This window comes from Siniperca chuatsi, linkage group LG10 (assembly GCF_020085105.1).
Source record: "Siniperca chuatsi isolate FFG_IHB_CAS linkage group LG10, ASM2008510v1, whole genome shotgun sequence".
Lineage (NCBI taxonomy): Eukaryota > Metazoa > Chordata > Actinopteri > Centrarchiformes > Sinipercidae > Siniperca > Siniperca chuatsi.
Genome location: NC_058051.1, coordinates 30,660,740 through 30,688,296, shown reverse-complemented (window position 1 = coordinate 30,688,296; position 27,557 = coordinate 30,660,740). Strand labels below are relative to the sequence as shown.

Genomic DNA, 27,557 nt, shown 5'->3' with positions numbered 1-27,557 from the left:
ATGCTTTCCTCCGTCTCCCGGCAACCGTCAGCGGATCGGTCTGCTGATGACATCATCATAAGCTCTGTCCTGTGTGGTGATGACATCATCGTGGGGCCGCTCGCCGTGTGTCTGCAGACTCTCGGAGATTCAGACTGACAGCTGCTGTCAGAGACGCTCAGTGTCACCAGACAGGAAACAGCACCGCAGAGCTTCATCTTCATCATCATGGCTGCATGGTGCGGTGACCTCTGACCTCCTTCCGGGCTGGATGGAGCAGTCTGAACACGGAAACATGAAGAATCAGTGTGAATGTCTGACATCAGACAGTTCATACAGAGGGCAGCTAATGCTTATTGTATTATTGATTCATCTGCAGATTATATTTGCAGTTACCTGTTTATTCTACAAAACGTCCAGCGTGACGTCTTCCAACAGTCCAGCAGCCAGAGAGATCCGTTTATTGTCTTTCAATTAACTCATTGATTAATCCACTAAACCTCTAAACCCACTTTGTACTTCACACTTATTTTATTTTATACTTAAACCCACTTGGTACTTCATCTATCTGACCTGTGTTACAGTGTATTATATTTGATTTGCTCCTGTGTGCACTGACTGACAGCGAGCTGCTGTAACAGAAGAGTTTCCCCTCGGGGATCAATAAAGTGTTTCTGATTCTGTTTCTGATTGTGAGACTCGTTTCACTGAAACGCTGACAGCAGCTGTTAGACGTCTCACAGAACTCTTACCTCAGAGTTTGATGAATAAACGCTCAGTTTTCTCTTTGCTTTGAAACAGAATCTCATTCATCGCTCATTAAGTTCAGTCAGCGCTCAGCTGTTACGTAGAGGATCTTTGATGTAAAAGACTACAACTCCCAGGGGAGCGTGTGTTTGTATGAATGATGCTGAGATGAGAGCCGCGAGCCTGGGGGGGGACGCCGACTCTGAGACTGCACACTGTAAAAAATGTACCGTTAAACACACTCTGAAAACTGACGCTTCACTTTGAATGTTAAAGAGGTGCGTTGTCATGTGACACTATCCCTTCGTAATGTTGGCTGCAGGTGTCGGAGTGTAAACTTCCCCAAATCCAATAAAGATCCGGACAGAACCGCTAACGTTAGCCTAAACTCTGATAGCATCCAGGAGCTAACACCACACTAACGTTAGCAGCTTACATTAGAGCAGACACACAGTTGAACTGAACGCTGTCACTATAGTTACTGTTGCTCAGCTGTGATTGGACAATCAGTGGTCAGGGGCGGGATTTGGTGAATCAGCCGTCTGATCAGGTCTGATGGAGTCCTGCTGATCTCAGGTCTCAGGTCAGTGTGTCAGGGTGACTCAGCTCTGATCATCATCACCATCATCATCATCATCATCATCATCATCACTGCAGAGAGTGAAGTGCAGGAACAACAACTCGTTAACTGGCTGAGCATCACTGGGTCTTTGTGGTCTGACTGTCCTCGAGTCCCTTCCGGATCAGCTTGGTTTTCCTCGGGTCACTTTAAGATCAGGTTCACATTTCCGGACGAGTGAAGACCTTTTCAGCAGTGATGGATCGCTTTTAAAATCTGCTTTCTGCTGTTTGCGGTTGATTTCATTTTCTCCCAGTTTGACTGTCTTATTGTGTTTCAGTGTCAGAGCTGCTTTAAAGTGCAGAGTCCGAAGATCCGCAGCCTCATTAGAGACGCTAGAAATGTCAGTCAGCATCCAGCTGACCACACACACACACACACACACACACACACAGGATGAAAAATAGGTTACATACAGTTAGACAGAAAAACAAAGAAAATGAGGCCACAGTGCAGCGAGCATCCACACGTCCATCAGAGGATCTGTGTGACTGACCTACATATGACCTGCTGAATATACGTCAGTCTGCATCTTCAGAACTGTAAAGTCTCAAAAATCTACTCTCACATTAATAATTTGTTCCCTGAAATGTTTTAATTTGCCTCCTCACATCGTCCTTCACCCACAGAGCTGCTTCTCTGTTCTGTTATCCTGTAAACTGTGTTTCAGGGTCTTAGACACAGTGACGTGTTCGAGCGGAAACAGTAATGCATTAAAAACACGATGTGTGTGTTGTTTGTGTTACATAGTTAGAAAGTTATCACAGAGACAAAGATTGTATCCTCCATCTCCGCCATCAGCAGGTGAACTACAAATACCCTGTTCAGCCACCAGGTGTGTGTGTGTGTATCCAGATAAAGTCAAAAATCAAAATTTAGAAAACCAATACAGATACATTTGTAGTCTGACTCGATAACATTAGATTCAGCTGCACAGGATTTGATATTTTTACTTTTTGTTAATAAATGTGACTTAAACAAATCAATTATTTCTAAATCAAATGTCCCAGAATATTATGTCCTCTGCCAAACCAACAGTAATCACATGCAGGGATGCACTGGATCCAGTATTAGTCCATGAGGAGGCTTTTCACTAAAATGCTGCTGAGTGTTTATCTCATCATTCTTCTGAATTTGGTATTTTCCCATCAGTAACTGGGAGAAGCTAGGGCCCTGTTGGAAGTAGCATTAGCTGCTAACACTAGCATTACTCGCCTTGTGTTGAAGCTCATATCTTCTCATATCTGTAGCGTGTGTTTCCACCAGCAGATTTTATGACTGGTTGTTAACGTGGTTTCAGGTAGCGTTGTACTCGGTAGTCTGATGTTTCTTCTTAGTGTGGAAACGTTGTGGATGGCTTGAAGCAGGCGTGTGTTTGGGGAACGTAGCGAGCTAACATTCGCACACACTAGAGACTAGTGCTGATAAAAAATGAACAGATTATTTTCTACTGATTCTTTGCGAGTTGGATTTGTACCGGCTCTACACTGCTGCGTACTTCCTCCAGGAAACATCCACATGCTCGAACTCTAAAGTCCGACATGACAAAAGCTCTCACCTTCTGCCTACTCGCCTTTTTCCCCTCGGGGCTTACCGTAGCTGTATGCGCTCACTGCTGAGAACGTTCAGTACTACACTAGTCCCTGGACGAATGAGGGACTACACCATCTTGTTCAGTACTATAAACACGTAGTCTCGACTCGGCTGCTGATAGCAGCTCTCGTACCGACTCGCTGCCCTCAGCACTTCCTGTACCTGCTGACCTGCAGCTCGTACACCGAACAATATCCAAGAGACCGACTGGAGGCTTCGTTCATGTACCAGAGTCAGACAGTAGACTCGCTGCTTGTTAGCTTGTTAGCCTGTTAGCTTGTTAGCCTGTGGATATTATGCCTGTCAGTGTTAATAATTGTTTCGTATTATGACTTAAATACTTTTTTATCGTCTCCAGCTCATTTTCTTATTTCTGTCACGATACAACAAACATTAGAGTTGGCAGATTTGTGTTTATTTACTGTGAAGTTAATACACACGAAGCATCGACACAATTATCACAGTAAGTAAAGTAAAACACTTTATTTCATAAGTTATCAGCTTCATGTCGCCATGTTGCTTTGCCTCCACTCGATACCTGCACATCATGTTAGTGTGTCCGGCACTCTGGCCTGTAAAGATGCACAACACCAAATACTGGAAAACTCTAAACACTCGAAAGTTCGATATATTCAGAGGTCCAGATGTGTGTATAATGAGGCAGCATAACACTCAACTTCTCAGCACTAACAGAGAGAGTTATTGGAAACATCAGTTGTATTGACTTTTTCCGAATTTCATGCAGAATTTGGGATCTGTGGTTCTGGATCTGACTCTGGTATCGGTGAATCTTTACACGCCTATTTATTGGTCAACAGGGTTGTTGGATGAAGCCGCTGCTCATCGTTTGAAGCCTCCCATCAGACTATCATCTACAATGTGTTGAGATCCATCGTGTCTGATTGTAATCTGACAACATTTATCATCAAATTATTATCATAACACAAGGCATGCTGGGAGATTTTCTCTGCTGTCCGTCTGTGCTGGAGGTTTTAAATCAGACTCATCAGAATAAAACACCTGACAGCAACAACAACCTATCAGAGGCTGCGCTCTTTAATCCCGACTCAACACAAATAATCCAGTTAGCAGCGGGAACACGCCGACATCTCTGTAGAGAAAAATATTCCAGTCTCACAAAGAACAACTGAAGTTTCTGTTTATAAATTCAAAATTAGAAAAGAAGCTGCTGTGATCAAACTCTGGCTGTATTGAAGTGAACTTCAGCAGATTCACTGAGTTTCTTCTTCTATTGCCCGCCTGAGGGGAGAATTTCACAATAAATCTTCCATTAAGGGGTTATTACAGCCATTTATGGCATTGCTTACTTGATTGACAGGTGTATGAGCCAACCACAGTCAGCCGTAGACGTTTGTGCTTTCATGTCCCACCATTTCTCCACCCAAGTTTTACAGCAACAAATACTCAAGGTCAAGGTTTTGACTGACACATCAACGGTTTCTATAGATTGAAACCACACACAAACAAACACACACACTCCTTCAAACAGCGAACATAAAGAGAGTAATGAAGTCCACTCCCTAAACACACTCTGACTTACATTGCACTCTGTACTCTGACCAGTCTTATCAGAGAGAGAGAGAGAGAGAGAGAGAGGGTGAGAGACATTAAGAGAGAAAGCAAGAGAGTGAGAGTGAAGGAAAACAGAAAGAGAAAAACGAAGGGCGAGTGACATAACGAGAGAAAGAGGAGAGAGAGAAACCAACAGGAACACTGAGATAGTCTTGATATGGCAGCTGAACACACACCAACCCAAACCATTCATCTGTAGAGGTACGACACACACACACACACACACACAGTACAGACACACTGGGGTTCATGTATTGAATCAGCGAATGCTGTAAAAGTCTTTTATTTTGATGCTTGAAAGAGTGAGGTGACAGACAGGAAGTGACAGCGAGAGAGACGGGGCAAGCGAGCATGTGTTAATGATGTGTTAATAGTAGCACATGTCGGCATCACACTGTGACGAGTATCACTGCACATCCTGTCTCCGCCTGAGAAACACCACTCCTCCGCTCCTTTACCTCCTCACTACTTAACGAAGAAGCTCCTTTACCTCCTCACTACCTAACAAGGAAGCTCCTTTACCTCCTCGCTACCTAACGAGGAAGCTCCTCCTCACTACCTAATGAGGAAGCTCCCTTATCCCCTCGCTACCTAATGAGAAAGCTCCTCCTCACTACTTAACGAGGAAGCTCCTTTACCTCCTCGCTACCTAAAGAGGAAGCTCCTCCTCACTACCTAACGAGGAATCTCCTTTACCTCCTTGCTACCTAACGAGGAAGCTCCTCCTCACTACCTAACGAGGAAGCTCCTTTACCTCCTCGCTACCTAACGAGGAAGCTCCTCCTCGCTACCTAAAGAGGAAGCTCCTCCTCGCTACCTAACCAGGAAGCTCCTTTACTTCGTCACTACCTAACGAGGAAGCTCCTTTACCTCCTCACTACCTAACGAGGAAGCTCCTTTACCTCCTCGCTACCTAACAAGGAAGCTCCTCCTCACTACCTAACGAGGAAGCTCCTTTACCTCCTCGCTACCTAACAAGGAAGCTCCTCCTCACTACCTAACGAGGAAGCTCCTTTACCTCCTCGCTACCTAACAAGGAAGCTCCTTTACCTCCTCGCTACCTAACGAGGAAGCTCCTCCTCACTACTTAACGAGGAAGCTCCTTTACCTCCTCGCTACCTAAAGAGGAAGCTCCTCCTCACTACCTAACGAGGAATCTCCTTTACCTCCTCGCTACCTAACGAGGAAGCTCCTCCTCACTACCTAACGAGGAAGCTCCTTTACCTCCTCGCTACCTAACGAGGAAGCTCCTCCTCGCTACCTAAAGAGGAAGCTCCTCCTCGCTACCTAACCAGGAAGCTCCTTTACTTCGTCACTACCTAACGAGGAAGCTCCTTTACTTCGTCACTACCTAACGAGGAAGCTCCTTTACCTCCTCGCTACCTAACAAGGAAGCTCCTCCTCACTACCTAACGAGGAAGCTCCTTTACCTCCTCGCTACCTAAAGAGGAAGTTCCTCCTCACTACCTAACGAAGAAGCTCCTTTACCTCCTCGCTACCTAACGAGGAAGCTCCTTTACCTCCTCGCTACCTAAAGAGGAAGCTCCTCCTCACTACCTAACCAGGAAGCTCCTTTACCGCCTCTCTACCTAACCAGGAAGCTCCTCCTCACTACCTAATGAGGAAGCTCCTTTACCTCCTCGCTACCTAAAGAATAAGCTCCTCCTCACTACCTAACCAGGAAGCTCCTTTACCTGCTCTCTACCTAACCAGGAAGCTCCTCCTCACTACCTAATGAGGAAGCTCCTTTACCTCCTCGCTACCTAAAGAGGAAGCTCCTCCTCACTACCTAACGAGGAAGCTCCCATACCTCCTCGCTACCTAATGCTACCTAATGAGGAAGCTCCTCCTCACTACCTAACCAGGAAGCTTCTTTACCTCCTCTCTACCTAACCAGGAAGCTCCTTTACTTCGTCGCTACCTAACGAGGAATCTCCTTTACCTCCTCGCTACCTAACAAGGAAGCTCACTAGCAAGACTCCTCGACTCCTTGCTTTCTAATTAGGAAGCTTTATCTCCAAGCTACCAAACTAGTAACCTTCTTTACCTGCTTGCTTCCTTACCAGGAAGTTTCTTTAAATCTTCGCTTCCTAACTAAAAATCTTATTTACCTCCTAACTAGGATGCTTTTTACCTCCATGCTCGCTAATTAGGAAGCTTCTATACCTCCATGCTTCCTAGAAACATTCTTTAACTCCTCACTTTCTTACTAGGAAGCTTCTTTACATCCTTATTACCTAACTAAGGAGCTGCTTTACCTCCATGCATTCTGACAAGGAGGCTTCTTTAGTAACTTCTGGGTTTTTTATACCTCCTCCTACCTCCTTACTTCATTCCCAGAAAGCTTCTGTACCAGTGACAGTAGAGAGAGACAGGAAAGGCATGTTGGAGAGAGGGGATGACAAGCAGCAAAGGGCCGGGCTGCTGCAGTACGCACTCTGCCAGGTGAGCTACTTGGGCGCCCCTTTTCCTCCTTTAGCTTCTTTATTTCCTCACTGCCATGCTTTCTTACTAGGAAGCTACTTTACGTCCTCACTTCCTAGAAAGCTTCATTCCTCGTGTTTATATTTCATCAGTTAAATTTCTAGTTTAAAGTCTCAGTTTGAATCGCTGCTCGGGACGTTGTTGTTTGTTTCTGCACCGACTCCCACCTTCACATATGCTCATCCATATTTAATGCACGACATCTAGCAGAGTGTGTGTATGTGTGTATTTCCCTGTGGGTCCGATTGTGTATAAATGAAATGGTGTCAGTGGCTGGTCTGCATGTGTTTGTGTGTGTATATAACTGTGTGTGTGTGGCTCCCTGCTGTCTGCCACCATCTGCTGTTCCCTGAGACTGAAGCAGAGAGTCGATGAGTTGATGGAGGACCTGATCTCAAACACTCAGAGAACACAGGAAACTGTTCTCTGCAGCTCTCCGCTGATTAAAGAGACGAATTAAAACCACAGACAGAATAAAAACACGTCTGTAGGGTCTGTTTCTGTTTCTGGGAGTTACTGTCTGGAGTTTGGTTGAGAAGCAGTTGTTTACTTGTGTTTATCTGTTTACAGAAGCTTACAGGTGTTTAGAGGTGTGAACAGGTGTTTACAGGTGTGTATAGGCGTTCACAGAGTTCTACAGGTGTGAGCAGAGAGTGTTAACCAACCTCTACCAGTGTTTATAGGTGTTCATAGGTTTTTGCAGCTGTTACTGAGCATGCTCAGTAACTTTGTTTGTTTCTTCCTGTCTGCAGCTCGGCCACCATGTCTAAAGCGACGGTGAAGAAGCTGCACTGGCGCTCCAAGGTAACGATGAATATTTTAATGCCTGGAATGAAAAAACAACATCTCTCTGAAAGATGATTAAACTTTATAATTGAAAGTCTAAACTGTGACCTCCATGTTTGTTTTTCAGGTCCAGGAGAGCTTCGTCCCGCTAGGCGGCGGCTCCGGAGAGCTGGGTCTGGCCATCGGGGGCGGGGCCGACTACGGCGAGTTCCCATTCGTCACCGCGGCCCATGGGGGCGGGGCCACTGTGAGCGACATCATCTTAGAGATAGGGGGGACGCCCGTCTTAGGGATGACCCTCGGTGATGTCAGAGGAGTCCTCAACTCCTGTCCTCATCCAATCAGAATCAAGACTGTGTCTCCAGGTCAGTGGACACGTTACACATTTACATCTGTAAAAAGTAACTGTCACGGTTTTATGTTGCTCTTATTTATTTTGTTTTATTGATTTATTACAATCTTCTTGTTGTATTTTATGGCGTTTTGTTTTGTGCTCTCCTCTGATAAACAGTTTACTTACTTTACACAGTGAATCTCACAGGAAGACACTAATTCACAGAGAGAATCTTAGTCGATCGACAGAAAATGAACTATTATGATAAGTGATCATTTGTTTCAGTCTTTTTTAAATTTTATTTCCTAGGAAGTTTCCTGGAAAGAACTCTGTAGTTAGATACTAATTACAGGAAAAAATATAAAAACATTCAAACCCAAGTAAACTTTTCTTTATATGTGCTGAATTGTTTACTTGACTGTAGACTAATTTTATATTTTACCATGATCAGCTGACCCACAGTTAACTGACTAAAAGACTGTCTGTGTTACACTAACAATTCATTTAAATTACTGAAAGTCCAAAAATTGAACAGTCAGTCGGCTCCCCTCACTCTACACAGGAAGTCTCTACTGAGCATGCTCTCAACCGGCCCGGCGGGAGGAGGCTCTATGGGGCCAAACATGGCGGAGGCTTTTTCAGGTTTATGTGCTTAGTTTTCAACTTTCATTAGAATGGATGGGGCGCCTTCTTTGAACACAGTATCCAGTCCTCCTTAATCCGTTCTTGCTTTCATTAGAGACAGTAGAGGACAATAAAGGACAATAGAGGACAACAGTGTGTATTCAGTGTCTCCTCGTACAGCAGTTGTTGTGAGAGACACGTTAAAAACAGAACAGTCCCAATCTGAGCAGCAGAGGTAAAGATATCCTGACCTTTAGTCCAGAAACACTGAATCCTACATTTCCCATAATGCAGCTGGATAGCGTCTTTCATTAGAGCCTTCCTGCCTGTTAAACAGCCACGTCTGTCTGTCTGTGTCTCTGTCAGGTTCGTCCCTCTGTAAGGACCTCAGGTTGTACCTCAGTAAGTGTTTCACTCCAGGCTCCATGGACAGTCAGCTGCAGCAGCTCATTAGAGAGAACCTGTACCTGCGGGCTGTACCCTGTAAGACACACCTGCACACACACCTGTACACACACACACACAGTCTGTTAAATAAAAGTCAACATAGATTCTGCACTTATATGTTTATATTTTGATACTAGGGTTTATTCAATACACAGTACAGTCACGTTATTAGAACATCAGGTGATCCTGGTTCCAGTCTACAGTGTTCATTGTGATGTTGCCTTGTACTCCACGCCTCCAAGTACAAGATGACATCATGTTGGATTTGTAGTGAAAGGGTCAAAACATGAAAAATCAAACCCTAACCCTAACCATTTAAATGAATGTTAGAAGTGAAGGTTAAAGTTCAGCCTGAGCAGCAGGTTTCTGTCCTCTGAATTTAAATAAAGTGTTGGAGTGTTGATAAACTCTGTTAATGATTACAGGAAGTGGAATACACACGTGTTAGTGGTATTTATTTAAACACTGTGTGTGTGTGTGTGTAATATTGTAGGTCACACACAGTGCTGCAGTGTGAGTGGAAAAGTTGAGAGCAGGCTTATCAGGGGAAATTTACTGAAGTTTACACACACAACCACACACACATGCACACACGCACACACACACGCACACACACGCGCACGCACACAGAGCAGAGTGGAGTTTTGGTCTCAACACAAACCGACAGAGTGAGACCTCTTTACCTTCCGATTACAGACAGGACTTTAACGCTATAATCCTTCGATAGCCATTCAATGTATTTACATTCAGTAAAGTCTCTATGTTGGAGTCTGTAGCCTAAAACAGGACTACAGCTCTGTCCCTCTGTGATGACATCACGGTGTCCGCCCCGCAGGTACAACCAGGCAGCCTCGGGACGGGGAGATTTCAGGTGTGGACTACAACTTTGTGTCCATCGAGGAGTTTTTCTCTCTGGAGGAGTCTGGAGCTCTGCTGGAGAGCGGCAAGTTCAAAGGTACGAAAAACAAACACACCCACAACAACACAACACTACAACACTACGACAATACAACACTATAACAACACAACACTACAAAAATACAACACTACAACAACACAACACTACAACAACACAACAGCGCAACACTACAACACTACAACAACAACACAACAACACAACACTACAACAATACAACACTACAACACTACAACAACACAACACTACAACAACACAACACTACAACAATACAACACTACAACAACACAACACTACAACAACACAACACTACAAAAATACAACACTACAACAACGCAACACTACAACAACAACACAACAACACAACAACACAACACTACAACACTACGACAACGCAACACTACCACAACACAACACTACAACAACACAACAACACAACACTACAACAATACAACACTACAACAACACAATACTACAACACTACGACAATACAACACTACAACAATACAACACTACAACAACACAACACTACAACAACACAACACTACAACACTACAACACAACACTACGACAATACAACACTACAACAATAACACTACAACAATACAACACAACACTACAAGACTACAACAATACAACACTATAACAACACAACACTACAAAAATACAACACTACAACAACACAACACTACAACAACACAACAACACTACGACAACGCAACACTACAACAATGCAACACTACAACACTACAACAACACAACACTACAACACTACAACAACACAACACTACAACACTACAACAACACAACACTACATCACTACAACAACAACACAACAACACAACACTACAACACTACGACAACGCAAAACTACCACAACACAACACTACAACAACACAACACTACAACAATACAACAACACTACGACAACGCAACACTACAACACTACAACAACAACACAACAACACAACACAACACTACAACACTACAACACTACGACAATACAACACTACAACAATACAACACTACAACAACACAACACTACAAGACTACAACAATACAACACTATAACAACACAACACTACAAAAATACAACACTACAACACAACACTACAACAACACAACGACAACGCAATACTACAACAACACTACGACAACGCAACACTACAACACTACAACAACACAACAACACAACACTACAACAATACAACACTACAACAACACAATACTACAACACTACGACAATACAACACTACAACAATACAACACTACAACAACACAACACTACAAGACTACAACAATACAACACTATAACAACACAACACTACAAAAATACAACACTACAACAACACAACACTACAACAACACAACAACACTACGACAACGCAACACTACAACACCACAACAACACTACGACAACGCAACACTACAACACTACAACAACACAACAACACAACACTACAACACTACAACACTACAATAATACAACACTACAACACTACAATAATACAACACTACAACAATACAACACTACAACAACACAACACTACAACAATACAACACTATAACACAACACTACAAAAATACAACACTACGACAACACAACACTACAACAACACAACACTACAATAACACTACGACAACGCAACACTACAACAACACAACAACACTACGACAAAACAACAACACAACGACACAACAACAACACAACAACACAACACTACAACAACGCAACACTACAACACAACACTACGACACTACAACAACACAACACTACAACAACACAACACTACGACAATACAACACTACAACAATACAACACTACAACAACACAACACTACAACAACACTATGACACAACACTATTACACTACAACAACACAACACTACAACAACACAACACTAAGACACTACAACAACACAACAACACAACACTACAACAACACAACACTACAACAACACAACACTACGACACTACAACAACACTACAACAACACAACACATCACAACAACACAACACTACAACACTACAATTTAACAATATAACACTACAAAATCACAACATTGCGAGTATTTTTCAGTGCGAGATAAAGAGAATTCTTTTAGTGTGGAGTAAATGTGATGAGTGATTGACGTTGAGTTTTTTAACAGTGTTTAGGAGGAAAAGAGGATTTTCAGTCTCTAATCCTTCAAACAGCAAACCTGCCTCACTCTGTCCTACATCTCTCTCTCTCTTTTTAACTCACTCTGTTTCTCTCTTTGCTGTATTAATCTTATGAGATTAATGAGACTAAAATAGAAACTGAATTCACACATGAATATTTCTCTGTTTGCACTAAACAAATTGACGATGCTGACCTTCTTTTAAATGAGTAAAAAATGACCCTGTGTCTGTCTGACTGATGATCTCAAACATTTTACTTTGACAGTTCATCTGCAGTCTTCGTCTCTTTCCCTGCCGTTCAATGTTTTATACGTCTGTTAATATAGTTTTATATCGCCAGCTGCCGTTTATAAACGCCGTTGCATTCGACATTTGTGAAGGCCGCTCTCTGTTTACAAGATATTCAAGCTTTTTGTCTTGTATAGAAATTCCAAAAGCTTATGTTACTATATTGGATAGTTGAGATTTAGTTTTTCGAGCACTTTTGAACTTTTGTATTCAATAAAGTTGGGGAAAAAAGGTGATTACAACCCAACTTTATTTCCTTACATTTAGTCACCGTACAGGACGGCATTCAGCGTGGACCAGCGTTCACAAACGAAACAGCGTTTATAAACGCCAGCAGTCGATATAAAACTATATTAACAGACGTATAAAACATCGAACAGTACAGAAATATATATATATGACCCATTTTTTTCTTTTCTCCATCCAATCACAGGGAACTACTATGGAACGCCCCGCCCAGTACACATCGGTCCAGAGAGTCCACCAATCACGTACCAGGAACATCGAAACCTGCTGAGGAACTTCAGGACGAGGAGCAAATCTCTGAGTAACCTGGAGAAAGCTGTGGAGGAAGGAGACAACAGCGAGGAGGACAGCGGACTGTCGGGTACGTAAACACGAATCTGTCAATGTTACACAGAAATACAGCGAAAAAACAAGCACACCAAAGCTGAACAAAGGGAAACAAACATTTAGTTCAAGCGGTGAGAGAAGATAAATATATATAAACAATACAACAACATGCAGTGTCTAAGTACAAGTCAGACTTTCTGTAAATTGTAAATAAGAATACAATAGTGCAGAGTGCAAATATGATGGAATAAATATTGAATGATTAATGTAACAGGTTGCTTCGTACATGATGTAGGTGGATATGCACAGTATATACAGCAGCTTAGGTTTCTATTTGACAGTGATGTACATGTTAAAAACCAGTGTGTATGTCAGCTAGAAATATAAAATCTATAGTGTCAGATAGTTCCTGACACTGTGTGACTGTGTTAACTGTTCAGAGCGACGGCCTGCGGGTAGAGACTCTCGTGTCTGGTTGTTTGGGCGTGCGGTGCTCTGTAGGTCAGGGTTCAGCTCCGTGAGGCCGACCACCGTTCTGTCTCCTGAGGGTCGCTGGTGTAGAGGGAGAAGAGCAGGGGAGAGAGCACACATCCCTGAGGGGCACCAGGGCTGATAGTCTGGGTGCTGGATGTGATGTTCCCCAGCCTCACCCGTTGCCTCCGGTCTGTCAGGTAGTTTGTGATCCACTGACGGGGGGGGGGCTGGCACAGTGAGCTGGGTGAGTTTGGAGTGGAGGACTTCTGGGATGATGGTGTTGAACACCGAGCTGAAGTCCACGAAAGGGGTCCTTGCATATGTCCCTGGGGAGTTGAGGTGTTGCAGGATGTAGTGCAGCCCCATGCTGACTGATCGTCCACTGACCTGGGGGTCCAGCAGGGGTCCGGTGATGTCCGTCAGGTGGGTCCACACCAGTCTTTCAAAGGATTTCAGACGTCAGGGTGACGGGCCTGCAGTCACTGAGTCCTGTGATGGAGGGTTTATGGGGATCAGGATCACTGTGGAGCTTTTAATGCAGGAGGGGGCTTCACATAGTTGCAGTGATCTGTTGAAGATCTGTGTGAAGGGGGGGGCAGCTGGTCAGCACAGACTTTCAGGCAGGAGGGGGACACGCCGTCTGGTCCTGGTGCCTTCCTGATCTTCTGTCTCTGAAAAAGCCGACACATCCTCTTCTCAGATCCTGAGTGTAGGTGGGGGGTCAGTGGGGAGGGGCGAGGGGTGTGAATGTGGGCGTTGATGGGGTCACTGCAGTGGGGGGGGGGCTCTCCTGTAGCTGGTGATGTCCTGCAGGCCTCTCCACACTGACGCACCCTCGTTGGCTGAAAAACCTGATTTCCAGCTCCTCTTGGCTCCTCTGATCTCCTTCGTCAGCGTCTTTCTGGTCTGGTTGTTCAGATTCTGTCCCCACCTCTGCAGGCCTCCGCCTCGGCCTGACGAAGCTGCCTGAGTTTTGCTGTAAAGGTTTGTTGTTGGATGTGCAGAAGGTTTTAGTCGGCACACTCACGTCCTCACAAAACCTGCTGTCAGTGTCAGCGAGGTCAATAACTGAAGCTGATCGGCTTTGTGAATCAGGAGCTTCAGTATTTGGATCAAGTAGCTGTGAAAGTGAGGACGTTTGTTTGAAGGAGACATTTTAGAAACAGGAGGACGTTTTTGAGACCGGGGGTCGTTTTTGGAAACTGAGGAATGTTTTTAAAAACACTTCTGAAATGTGAAGAAAATTTTATAAAGTTAGGACATTTATAGAAAGTGCAGATATTTGGGGAGAGTGGGGACACTTTTGAAGCATTTTTGGAACATTAAAACATGTTTTTGGAATATGAGGACATTTTTGGTCCAAACAAAGACAGACGTTAAAGTAAAAGTAGACGTGAGAACAGCCAGTCGGTGAACTTTGTCTTCAGCAGCTTCAGTTTCAGTTTGAGCCAAATGATCTTCAGTCTGGGAAAACGTCCACAGCCTGGATCAGCTTCAGTCCGACCACAGAGAGTGTGTGTGTGTGTGTGTGTGTGTGTGTGTGTGATGAATCAGAGGAGCTGCTGGTTGATTGAAGATTTGTTCTGGTTTCTATATTTAGTTGTTTGTGAAGCAGTTTACATTCACCGAGTGTGTGTGTTGTTTCACCAGGTGTGTTTGTGTGTTAATTAAACTCCTAACAAACTCTCTCCCTCTGTCTGTCAGCGGGTTCAGCCGGAGCCCCGCCCACCACCCTGCCTCTCAGCCAATCGTGGGAGTCGGCGGTGGGGAGTCGGGAGGGAATAGAGAACGGAGGAGGAGGAAGAGGAGTAGGGAGAGGAAGAGGAGGAGGAGGAGGAGGAGGAGGAGGAGGTCCACTGCCTGAAAACTGGGAGCTGGCGTTCAGTGATTCAGGAGAGCCGTACTACATTGAGTAAGAAATGATACTGATGATGATCGATTAACTAAAATCATCAATAATCAGATAAAATGCAATGTTTTTTCGATGGAGTCTGGTACATCAGACCCTCAAAACTGTGACATCATCACCGACTGCTTCCTGTGTTTATTAAAAAGATTTTCCAGAAACTGCCAAACCAGGCAGAGAAAACACTCAATTTTAACTTACAGTCACGTTCTGATAAGTTCAACTGTTCCTACATTACCCAGCATTCATTCTGACCATGGATGTATTAAGACAGTTGATGATGATGATGATGATGATGATGATGATGTCTCTCTGTCAGTCATAACTCAAAGACGACCAGCTGGCTGGATCCTCGAACTCAGAACAAAGAGACGACTTCCTGTACAGAACGTAAGTCTGTTTGTCTTTCTGACTGATTGATTATCTATCTGAAGTTACTCAGCGCCACCTGCTGTTTGGCTGCTTTTATTGGCTTGTTTAAAGTGTTTAAAACCAACATCACTGGCTGGACTTGAACTCAGTATTTTGTATTTTTATTAATTTATTTTAATTGATGTTATTATATTCACGTTTTATTTATTGTGTTTCTTATTTCTCTATTTTATTTTTTGTAAAGTTGTTTTTTTTGTTGATCCACACTCCGTCTTTAGTTTGTATCAGAGAAACTCACTTCCTGTTACTGTATGTGGGACTTTTATTTTGCCAGCAAGGGGCAGCACAGACTCACTTTAACATCCTGTTAGCTCTACTTTCTTCTTCTCTGGTGTTTGACAGCAGTCGTCAACACTGTGATACAGCTTTTACATCTTAAATACATTTAACAGCTCATTTATTTATTATCATTTTTATTTATTTCATCGTCAGCAGAATCTTCAGTTTGAGGTTGTACTTAAGTGTTTGTCCTCAGCAGTGGTGGAAAGTACATTTATTCAAGTACTGTAGTTAAGTAATGTTTTGAGGTACTTGTACTTTACTTGAGTGTTTTAATTTTATGCTACTTTATACTTCTACTGCACCACATTTATTTAACAGCTTTAGTTACTGAACACATAAAAACACATGATAAGTTTATAAAATACAACAGTCTGTTACAGGTGAACAGTCTGTTACTGGTGAACAGTCTGTTACTGGTGAACAGTCTGTTACAGGTGAACAGTCAGTTACAGGTGAACAGTCAGTTACTGGTGAACAGTCAGTTACAGGTGAACAGTCAGTTACAGGTGAACAGTCTGTTACTGGTGAACAGTCTGTTACAGGTGAACAGTCTGTTACTGGTGAACAGTCTGTTACAGGTGAACAGTCTGTTACTGGTGAACAGTCAGTTACAGGTGAACAGTCTGTTACAGGTGAACAGTCTGTTACTGGTGAACAGTCTGTTACAGGTGAACAGTCTGTTACTGGTGAACAGTCAGTTACAGGTGAACAGTCAGTTACAGGTGAACAGTCTGTTACTGGTGAACAGTCTGTTACAGGTGAACAGTCTGTTACTGGTGAACAGTCAGTTACAGGTGAACAGTCTGTTACTGGTGAACAGTCTGTTACAGGTGAACAGTCTGTTACTGGTGAACAGTCAGTTACAGGTGAACAGTCTGTTACTGGTGAACAGTCTGTTACAGGTGAACAGTCAGTTACAGGTGAACAGTCTGTTACTGGTGAACAGTCAGTTACAGGTGAACAGTCAGTTACAGGTGAACAGTCTGTTACTGGTGAACAGTCTGTTACAGGTGAACAGTCAGTTACAGGTGAACAGTCAGTTACAGGTGAACAGTCTGTTACAGGTGAACAGTCTGTTACTGGTGAACAGTCTGTTACAGGTGAACAGTCAGTTACAGGTGAACAGTCTGTTACTGGTGAACAGTCAGTTACAGGTGAACAGTCAGTTACAGGTGAACAGTCTGTTACTGGTGAACAGTCTGTTACAGGTGAACAGTCTGTTACTGGTGAACAGTCAGTTACAGGTGAACAGTCTGTTACTGGTGAACAGTCTGTTACAGGTGAACAGTCTGTTACTGGTGAACAGTCAGTTACAGGTGAACAGTCTGTTACTGGTGAACAGTCTGTTACAGGTGAACAGTCTGTTACTGGTGAACAGTCAGTTACAGGTGAACAGTCAGTTACTGGTGAACAGTCTGTTACAGGTGAACAGTCTGTTACTGGTGAACAGTCAGTTACAGGTGAACAGTCAGTTACTGGTGAACAGTCAGTTACAGGTGAACAGTCTGTTACAGGTGAACAGTCTGTTACTGGTGAACAGTCTGTTACAGGTGAACAGTCAGTTACAGGTGAACAGTCAGTTACTGGTGAACAGTCAGTTACAGGTGAACAGTCAGTTACTGGTGAACAGTCTGTTACAGGTGAACAGTCAGTTACAGGTGAACAGTCTGTTACTGGTGAACAGTCAGTTACAGGTGAACAGTCAGTTACTGGTGAACAGTCTGTTACAGGTGAACAGTCAGTTACAGGTGAACAGTCTGTTACAGGTGAACAGTCTGTTACAGGTGAACAGTCAGTTACTGGTGAACAGTCAGTTACAGGTGAACAGTCTGTTACAGGTGAACAGTCAGTTACTGGTGAACAGTCAGTTACAGGTGAACAGTCAGTTACAGGTGAACAGTCTGTTACAGGTGAACAGTCAGTTACAGGTGAACAGTCTGTTACAGGTGAACAGTCTGTTACAGGTGGTCAGTTACAGGTGAACAGTCAGTTACAGGTGAACAGTCAGTTACAGGTGAACAGTCAGTTACAGGTGAACAGTCTGTTACAGGTGAACAGTCAGTTACTGGTGAACAGTCAGTTACTGGTGAACAGTCTGTTACAGGTGAACAGTCTGTTACTGGTGAACAGTCAGTTACTGGTGAACAGTCAGTTACTGGTGAACAGTCTGTTACAGGTGAACAGTCTGTTACTGGTGAACAGTCAGTTACTGGTGAACAGTCAGTTACAGGTGAACAGTCTGTTACAGGTGAACAGTCAGTTACAGGTGAACAGTCAGTTACTGGTGAACAGTCAGTTACAGGTGAACAGTCTGTTACAGGTGAACAGTCAGTTACAGGTGAACAGTCAGTTACAGGTGAACAGTCAGTTACTGGTGAACAGTCAGTTACAGGTGAACAGTCAGTTACAGGTGAACAGTCTGTTACAGGTGAACAGTCAGTTACTGGTGAACAGTCTGTTACAGGTGAACAGTCTGTTACAGGTGAACAGTCAGTTACTGGTGAACAGTCTGTTACAGGTGAACAGTTTGTGACTACGAGCTGATCCAGAGACATTTCTCCTCTAACCTCCTCAAACAGTTTCATTTAGGTAACGAGGATCAAAAAGGTCAGTCTCAAATATTTCACAAACAAATCAAATACAAATGTGTGTAGCAGAACTTTGTTTCCATTAATAATCTCACGACCCCTCAGATTTATGTGGCGACCCTTTGGAGGGGCCCGACCCCTAGGCTGGGAACCACTGCATGAAACTACCTGATAGTATATAAAGTAATTACAGCTACAACAGTACATTGTTGCATCAGTATTAAATAAAATATATAATAGTATTTCAGTCACAGGACCATTTTACTTTTACTTTTGATACTTTAAGTACATTTTGCTGATAATACTTATGTACTTTTACTTAAGTAGGATTTGACAGATTTGGACCGTTCTGTTTATAATCTGTCTCTCACAACAACAACTACTTTATGTAAGAGACACACTGAATACACACTGTTGTCCTCACCTGTCCTCACCTGTCCTCACCTGTCTGCTCATTGACCTCGTCTCTGTCTCAGTCCCAGAGTTCACCGAGCAGCCCGGTCAGCTGAAGGGTTACTCCATCCACACTCGGCTGTCTAAAGGTCCTCGAGGTTTCGGCTTCAACATCGTCGGAGGAAGTCGACCCAGAGAGTTTCTACAGGTGTACAGTGTCACACCTGGAGGACCGCCAGCACTAAACACAGGTACTCATACCGTTCAGTATTAAAGAAAACAAAGACAATGATGACAGTCGGGAGCTCGAGGGAGACGATGGCATGTTAGCTGATGACGTTACAGCAGCAGCTGCAGGTGTTCACAGGTGTTACTGATCAATGACCAGGCCGCTGTTAACTCTTTTGACTCGTCATAGCAGGAAAATCACAGGTGGAACTAATAACGTTAATGACGGCTCTGCCATTAATGACGTTAGTTCCTCCTGCGTTTGACAGGTCAGCAAAAACGTCTGTTCTGCTATAATAGTTGTTATAAATACGCATACAGACTGGAGACATCGTGATAAAACAGAGGTTTAAATACATGCTCTCTCTCTCTCTCTCTGGAGGATTATGTTGCTGTTTGGCTCTCAGGTCTTTATTTTTCTCAGGGACACAATCTCATGATCTACAACTAATCCACACCCACACACACACACACACACTCTCTTTAATCTGTCCGACACACACAGCCTCCTTTCTCTCCCACACTGTCAGACCTGCTCACGTGCACCGAGGATAAATAGTCAGGAATGTAACACACACACACACACACACAGTTCATGAAACCTCCTGGGAAAGAGAGCGGAGAGTTTCAACAGGCAGCAGAAAACTCCTGAACACTGCAGCAGAGAAAAGACCGAAAATATAAACCAATCTGAGGAAAAACAGAACCAGAAGAAACTTGATATTAAGTAAAATCCCCAGAAACTCACAAACCCAAACCTACAGGCACACTGTCACCTGAGGTAGTAAAGACATTTCTGAAGTATACGAGAGCTTTGAGGGTGAACACAGACACAGGAAACTAATTTCAGTCGCTTCTATCTGCGATCTCGTTCTTTGGTCTACGTGTGACCGTATCTGAGGGTTGGAGCGCAGAACATTTGTAAGTTGAGTCCTTTAACACCACGGTAGCCCGCTACAACACCGCATTACTGCCGACACGACTGCAGTCTGACTGTCGACCTCCAGTTCCACCTTATCCTCAATGGTGAACCCCGACAACCGATTATGATGTAATAACCTTTGGACTGACTGTGTCTCCTGGCCTGTGGTCCTCCAGCGGACATCCTGGTCTACATCAACGACAGCTGTGTGTTGGGCCGCTCTCATAAAGAGGTGGTGGAGATGCTGAAGTCAGTGCCGATGGGTCAGAGTGTAGACGTGGTGCTGAGGAGAGGATACCCGATGCTTTATAACCCCGATGGATGTCCCAAACAGAGTCTGGAGACGGTGCGGTATATATTGTATTTACTGTTTCAGTATTTTTAGTATTATTACAACTGACCCTGTATAAATCACTAAGCTTGTATCTGACTTTTAATCCCTTAACAGCCACAGACTCCCAGCGAGCCCTCCAACTCCCCCAATGTGAACCGTGGCCTGACACACCTCACCTACAGCCGAACGCTGGACGCCAACGGCAGCACACCAGGTCAGGAAGATTTTAGCCACAAACTCACAGTCATGCACTAAAGTTAGAAAAGCTGAAGACACGGTGAGCTCTCGTCACACTTCAAGTTCAAAATCAAGTTACAGAGCAGCTGAACCAAATCCCGCCAGAGAGGCTGTTTTTTGTTTGTTTTTAAATTAATATCCAACCAATCAGTTATCCAAGATCTCATTACTCTGGTTTTATCCATGAAACGTTCTTTCATGTGTTTAACAAGATGGACATCTGCTTTGCTAAATGTCTACAGAGAATTAAATGCACACATTTTATAATCTATTATAATCTATAAATGTATTGATCCATCTATCCATCCATCTATCATCTTTCTATCTATTTTTAATTTCACTCTGGTAATCATTAAACTCTGAAATCCAGGACTAGGCCAAACCCCGCCCTCCTACGCTGCTCTGCCAATGATGAACGGGCTGACAGGCCCGCCGACGCCCACTTCCTCTGACCCCCCACTGGGGCCACCACCCCCTCCAGAGAGGACAGCAGCCAATCACAGTGACTCTGATGGCGGCCTGTCCAACGGAACACGGAGGTGAGAGGCGCGTCAGTGTTAGCATTAGCAGTGTTAGCAAGAGAGTCGTTCTACCACCACTGCTTTTATGCAGATGATTGATGAGTGGCTGACAGTAGTAGTTTTTCTGAATCAAGGGTGGTATATTATGGTGTCCCCCAGGGAAGTCGCTTGGGGCCGCTGCTTTTCTCTGTTTTTACTGGTGATATGCTAAGGACAGAGGGTGTCGCACGCTGTACAAATTGTAAAACCCCTTGAGCAAGTTTGTGATTTGTGATATATAAATAAAAAAACTGACTTGACACTTGTTATAAACACAGTCAATTCAATACTGCTTGCATAAGTGTAAACATTTGTTAATTATACTTTACATTTACTTTACACAGAAGTCGTACTAATAGTATAACCTGATAGACTGAATCACCTTTTTGTTTTACTTGATTCATTCAGTCTGACACTGTGTTTATGTTAGCTGTTTTCTTATTGGGAGGGGTGGTTTTTTTTTTTTTTCTCTAACCAATCAGCAGTGACATATATATCCATCCCATCAACGTCCTTTTCAGTGGACACAGAAGCTGTGCTAGAGGTTATTAGGAGCAGTTAACTTAATTTTTGACGTTTAAGGAAACAGCACAACACAAGCCCTGAAAAAAATCACTGACAAAATCTGAGATGTGGGCGGTTGTTCCGAGGTCTGGCACCAGGGTAGTAATAGTAGTAGTAGTATCAGTAGTGATTTACAGAAGTACTATTGGTGATCCTCTTGAAATAGAAAATCATAACATTTCTGAAGTTTGTTTAGAGTATAAAACATCTGTTTTCTGTATCTCCCCTCTGATCCTCCTCCTCGCAGGTCTTCTCTCATTCGCTACAACAGCAGCACTCTCCCTGCCCTCTCCTCCTCCACCCTCCTCCACCAGCAGAGCTCCAAGTCTTCAGAGAGCGACCTGTCTACGTCGACACTCCCCATCTCCTCTTCAACGTTACCCATCACCTCCTCGTCCTCCCACACTCTGTCCAAACTGCCCCTCTCTCAGCCAGAGACGGGCCTCCTCCAAAACTCCACCAGCCCCACAACGGCTAACAACCCCACCTCCTCCTCCACACCTCCTGGCGCTCCTTTGCAGCGCCCGCTGATGCCCCAGACTTCCCTCGCCCTGACCCCACCCAGAGACGTCCCACCCTGTGGCTTTAACGGCTGTCCAGCCAATCACCAAGCGCCCTCCCCAGCCTCTCGAGGAAACCCAGGGCTGGTTCTCCCCCTCGGGGCAGGGTCGCCTGGGTCAGCTCCCAGTGGGGAGCTTGTGCCAGTGGCCCTCGGGCGCAGTGAGAGTGGGGGGTTGGGATTCAGCGTAACGGCAGGTGGGCAAGGAGGTCAGCTGGCAGTGGTGAGGCGGGTCTGGGATCGAAGGCACTGCCCCTCGCTGCAGCCGGGGGACGCTATAGTAAAGATCAATGGAGCAGACGTACAGAGCCTCAGCTTCTCCCAGGTAAAAGATTAATACTTATCCAACATCCAATCAGTCAGGGTCAAGGAAGTCTAATAATGCACCAAAATCAGAGTGCTCCACTCTCATTGGCTATCCAGAATTTCAATCACAAGAGTGTCCATGCTATTCTTAACGACCGGGTTTCAACAATGACCACTTCAAAGAGGTGCTTATTGTTTCTGAACAGACTCACAGAGAGTTTTGAAGACTTATGGGGCAGTTGGCATTATATCACTCTGAAGGCCTCAGTGTGTATACAAAGTGTGGTCCGACCACATCTGCAGTCTGTTTCTATCTGATGTGAATGTCCACACTGGAAGGCAGGGTGAAAAGCCTACTGTCGTAGCCTCCTCCTGGCTGCATCCCACTGCCTCCCTGATCTCTCTGACAACGCTGCGTTTTTGTAGTCTTGACGCCACTAATCGTACAATTGTGGATAACTGAGAACATTTTCAGAGACTCTCTCCTCAAAGGTATTCATGTCAGTTGTTTACAAGTTTAAAAGCGATGGAAGTAGTTGTTGATTGTCACACTTGACTGTCTGTTTCAGAAAGTTAAAAATTGACAGACACAGTTGCCCCTGATTCCACCATCAGAAAGGTGGTTTAAGACCCTGTTAGGCGATCCAGCAAGCATTTTTTCTGAAGCATACTGAGGCCTTGATACGTTGTTGTGTGTTGAGGAACGAAGCTTTTCTGGAAGCTCAATCTTAGAGTTGACCCCAAAGGAATAGCCATTTTGGATGTTTTGAGGGTTTGAGGCATCTTTTCCTGAACTGGTTCCTGAGCCTGAGCTCAGCTGGTTCCTGGAGGAGCAGTGCTCACGACTCCCAGATTACTGAGCTCTTCACTCCATAAGGATGGAGAATCTTCTGAAACAGGATTTAGGATACGGGGCACTATTTAAGTTTCCATTTAAACCCATTAAAAATAATAAGCATTGGTGCATTTCTTTCCTCAGGTCCAGAGAGTCCTGCAAGAACACACCAAACAGGGAGAGGTGGTGCTACTGGTCTACAGAGGAGGTACTACTACATTAAAACTGAACCCCCTAACTCTAATCCATTCATTGATGATTATCATTTTTAGCAACAATTATAGGGCACCAATAAAAACATGTGTAGTGTTACAGGCGACACTTGTCCTGCCTGTATGTTTGGAACTGTTTCTGTGAACCAATAAAAACAATTAATAACTTTCTCCTTCCCCAGGTCCCATCTCTTCCCCAGTTGTCACCCCCAACCTCTACAAGCCCCTCCCCTCCCCACACAGCCTGGCCACCTCCTCTTCCTCCCAACCCCTGACTTTAGCCAACTTGCCTTCCCCGTCCACGGGTGCCTTGGTGGGGGATGTCCCCCCACTCAACCAGGCCGGCTTGGCTCTGGAGAGTCCCCAGGAGGGACACCTACCAGCCCCAGGGACCCACCAAGGTAAATGCACTCCTACCTTGAGCAAGGGAGGCGACTTCCCGCTTTACGTTGTAATTTTTACACTGATCGATCGTCTGCTCCCATCAGTCTGTATCCTCCTTGTCATCCTGCCTTTATCTGTCCGACTCCTCCTTGTTTTCCAGGGGCCCCTCCTGCCCAGACGCCTAACGGGCCCCCAGCCTCAGCCCTCATCCAGAGCACCAGCTTCCTGGACTCAGTTCCTGTGACACTGACCTTAGAGCCACGTGATTTGCTGGGAGTCGAGGAGAGCGCCGGTGGGCCTCCTCCCATCAGAGGGGGAGGTGGGGGAGGAGAACTGGGAGCAGTGGCCAAGGAAGGAAGAGGAGGAGGAAAGACAGTGGAGGTGGAGCTGAGGAGGCGGCCGGGAGAAGGCTTTGGATTTGTCATTGCCTCTCAGGAAGTGACCAGTGGGGGTGAGTCCCATTGAATCCCTTTGAACCCTCGGCTGTTTTACTCGCTTTATTTACAGGCCGATCGCACAGTCGCTACATGTCATACACTGTTACTTTCATAATAAGTTCGACCATTCAAAAACATGTCATTTTGCATGTGAATGGTACTATATATGTTCTAGGACAGTTTTTATAATACTGAAGAAAATGTATGACTATGAGGCAACATCTGTCTAATTTGTATGATTCCAGAGAGAATTAATGAACATTTATCCGTGATGGATATCAGAGATACCAAAAGTTCCACTGATTCCAGCAGTATTTGTAAAACCTCTGTGTGTTTTGGTTTGACTGAGTTATGACTCTGAAAAGAGAGGGTGCTACGTCTGATTCAAAATGCTCAAGTTCAAAAGATTTATGGACTTTTATGGAGTTCTTAGCATGATGGTGACTGCAACTCTGCATGAGTGTGTGAGGCCTTAAACTCGTCCTGCACAAACCCGGACAGGTGGAGACGATCGCATAGGTGTCTGTGAACAGCCTTGCTTATGAAGTTGACTTAGGCAACTGGTGAAGTTGAACAAGGCAAATGGTTGAATATCTAGGCAGAATGTGGAAAATATCTACAGGAAGCAAAAAGGAAGTTTACGTAACATAAGATATAACATAGATATTATCAGACGCCACAGAATGAAACTTATAAAGGATAATTGTGTTGGAAGTGCCGAACGGAAGTGGGAACTTTCCTACATTGTAATGTACATTAGTGAGACCATTCTGGGTCAAAGTTATGGAAGTCCTGGGTGATTGGTTTGGTTCAGTAATCCTTCTGACTCCTGTTTTATGTTTATTTGGTGACAGATCTCAAATATCAAATATATCCTATATATATATCCAAACAAATGCCCGTTTGTAGCGACAGTATCAGTTTGTAGTAGCAACAGAAGTTATTAGCAATAGTAAGAGTTAGCAACAGAAATAACAGCTAGCAAGAACAACTTAGCTGCAGCGACACATTTGAGAACAGTCAGTAGCAACAATAGATGTTATTAGTATTATTATTAACAATAAGCAGTAGCAGTTATCAGAACCAGTAGTAGTTAGCAGCAGCAATAACAGCAGCAAGATTAGCATTTGGCAGCAGCAGCAACAACAGTCTGCAGTGACAAACACAGTTAGCAAAAAGAAAAACATTAATAGATAGCAAAAACAGTTAGCCGCAAAAGAGTTTAGCAGTAGCAATGACAGTTAGCAGCAACAACAAAACAATAGCAGCTTTAATAGCATAATAATTAGAAGCATCAACAACAAAATTGGTACAGTTGGTAGCAGCAACAACAACAGCAAGAAGATTTAGCAGCTGTGATGAAAGTTAGAAATAACACTTGGCAGCAACAAGAACAGTTAGCAGTAGCAATAACAGTCTGCTACATCAATAACACAGAGGAAAACATTTTAGCAGCAGTAGCAGTTAGCAGTGACAATAACGGAAACAGCAGTAGCACCGACCTGCAGTTAGCAGAAGCAATGTAGCAGTTAGCAACAGCTGTATCAGGTAGCAACACTGATAGCATGTCGCAGTTGCAGTAACACCCCATAATGCAGTAATGACCCCATGACTTTTCCTCTAGCACCAGCTTCAGGGCAAACTTTACATGTTTAGCTCCTCTGCTGGCTTGGATCAATCAGACAGCATCACAGTGACAATCAGATTACAGTAAAACACATTCAGCAGCTGCGAGAAGGAAAACAATTAATAAAGACGTTAAACTGAGTTATCTAGAAGCACGCAGGTCTACTGAACATAAAGAGACGTAACATTTTTCTCAGAATCTTTGATAAAAAAGATATTTCATATTTATCTTGACAGTGTGCGTCCAGCGTGGGCTACAGTTAACGTGTGCTGGTATTTTTCTGACGTGGGACTCACCTGTGTACTACCTGCAGTCAGGTGAACGCACACTTCAGTGGCGGAAGAAGCGTTCAGACCCTTTACTGCAGTAAAAGTATGAAAGTGTTATCAGCTGACAGTGAGAGTCGTCCCTGTGCAGTAAAACGCTTCCTGTCAGTGTTTTATTATATCTGATGTTTCTGGATTCATATTCCTGCTGCATTCATGTGTGTGTTGCATTTTACTGCTGCAGGTGTTTCAGGTCGAGCTCATTTTACTGCTTTATATACTGTTGGGCAGTTTAACCTGCAGCAATGCATCATGGTCTATATGTTGTTGGTTCATAATGTGGCTGTAATGACCTCTGCAGCCTCTAGGGGGCGCTGACAGCACTCTGTTAGTGTGGGTTTACTGCAGTAACTGTAAATGTGTTCACATCCAGTTATAATGAGTCTCTGGTTGATTACAGCAGCACCTGAGCTTCTGTGTTTGTTCCACTGAAACTACACAGTTACAGAGCACTCGAACGCATCTGTCTCTCCTCTGAAATAATAATCTCTTCTGTTAACATTCCTGCGTGTGTGTGTGTGTGTGTGTGTGTGAGCGTGTGTGTGTGTGTGTGTGCATGTGTGTGTGTGTGTGTTAGTTTCAGTTCCCTCCCACCGCTATCTGCTCTCTGTTGGCCACGCCCCCCTCTCTCCCAGCTGTCTCCCTCTCCAGCTCGTACTCAGTCTCGCTCGTTCGCTTCCAGAGGCACGACCTGCCTCACACAGACAGGCAGAGAGACAGGCAGACAGGCAGACAGGCAGGCAGACAGGCAGACAGGCAGACAGGCAGACAGGCAGGCAGACAGGCAGACAGGCAGACAGGCAGA

The 27,557-nt window shown here is 44.2% G+C and overlaps 1 protein-coding gene across 6 annotated transcripts in view; it reads left to right on the top strand.

The window, feature by feature from the left end:
- Positions 1-27,557, top strand: part of magixa (MAGI family member, X-linked a) — a 59,895-nt gene that overhangs the window by 13,055 nt on the left and 19,283 nt on the right. For 2 of the 6 annotated variants that reach the window (XM_044211247.1, XM_044211251.1), the window contains exons 1-17: positions 4,340-4,732; positions 6,872-6,976; positions 7,768-7,819; positions 7,929-8,166; positions 9,126-9,242; positions 10,042-10,161; positions 13,007-13,180; positions 15,325-15,532; positions 15,846-15,916; positions 19,305-19,472; positions 20,548-20,717; positions 20,820-20,919; positions 21,313-21,481; positions 22,314-22,950; positions 23,911-23,974; positions 24,161-24,379; positions 24,523-24,813. In XM_044211247.1, the coding sequence (XP_044067182.1) occupies positions 6,930-6,976; positions 7,768-7,819; positions 7,929-8,166; positions 9,126-9,242; positions 10,042-10,161; positions 13,007-13,180; positions 15,325-15,532; positions 15,846-15,916; positions 19,305-19,472; positions 20,548-20,717; positions 20,820-20,919; positions 21,313-21,481; positions 22,314-22,950; positions 23,911-23,974; positions 24,161-24,379; positions 24,523-24,813 (2,845 nt within the window). In that variant the 5' untranslated portion in view covers positions 4,340-4,732; positions 6,872-6,929. Of the gene's footprint in view, positions 1-4,299; positions 4,733-6,871; positions 6,977-7,767; positions 7,820-7,928; positions 8,167-9,125; positions 9,243-10,041; positions 10,162-13,006; positions 13,181-15,324; positions 15,533-15,845; positions 15,917-19,304; positions 19,473-20,547; positions 20,718-20,819; positions 20,920-21,312; positions 21,482-22,313; positions 22,951-23,910; positions 23,975-24,160; positions 24,380-24,522; positions 24,814-27,557 lie in introns of those variants that run through there. The other 4 variants (XM_044211250.1, XM_044211249.1, XM_044211253.1 and 1 more) reach the window with 3 other exon arrangements.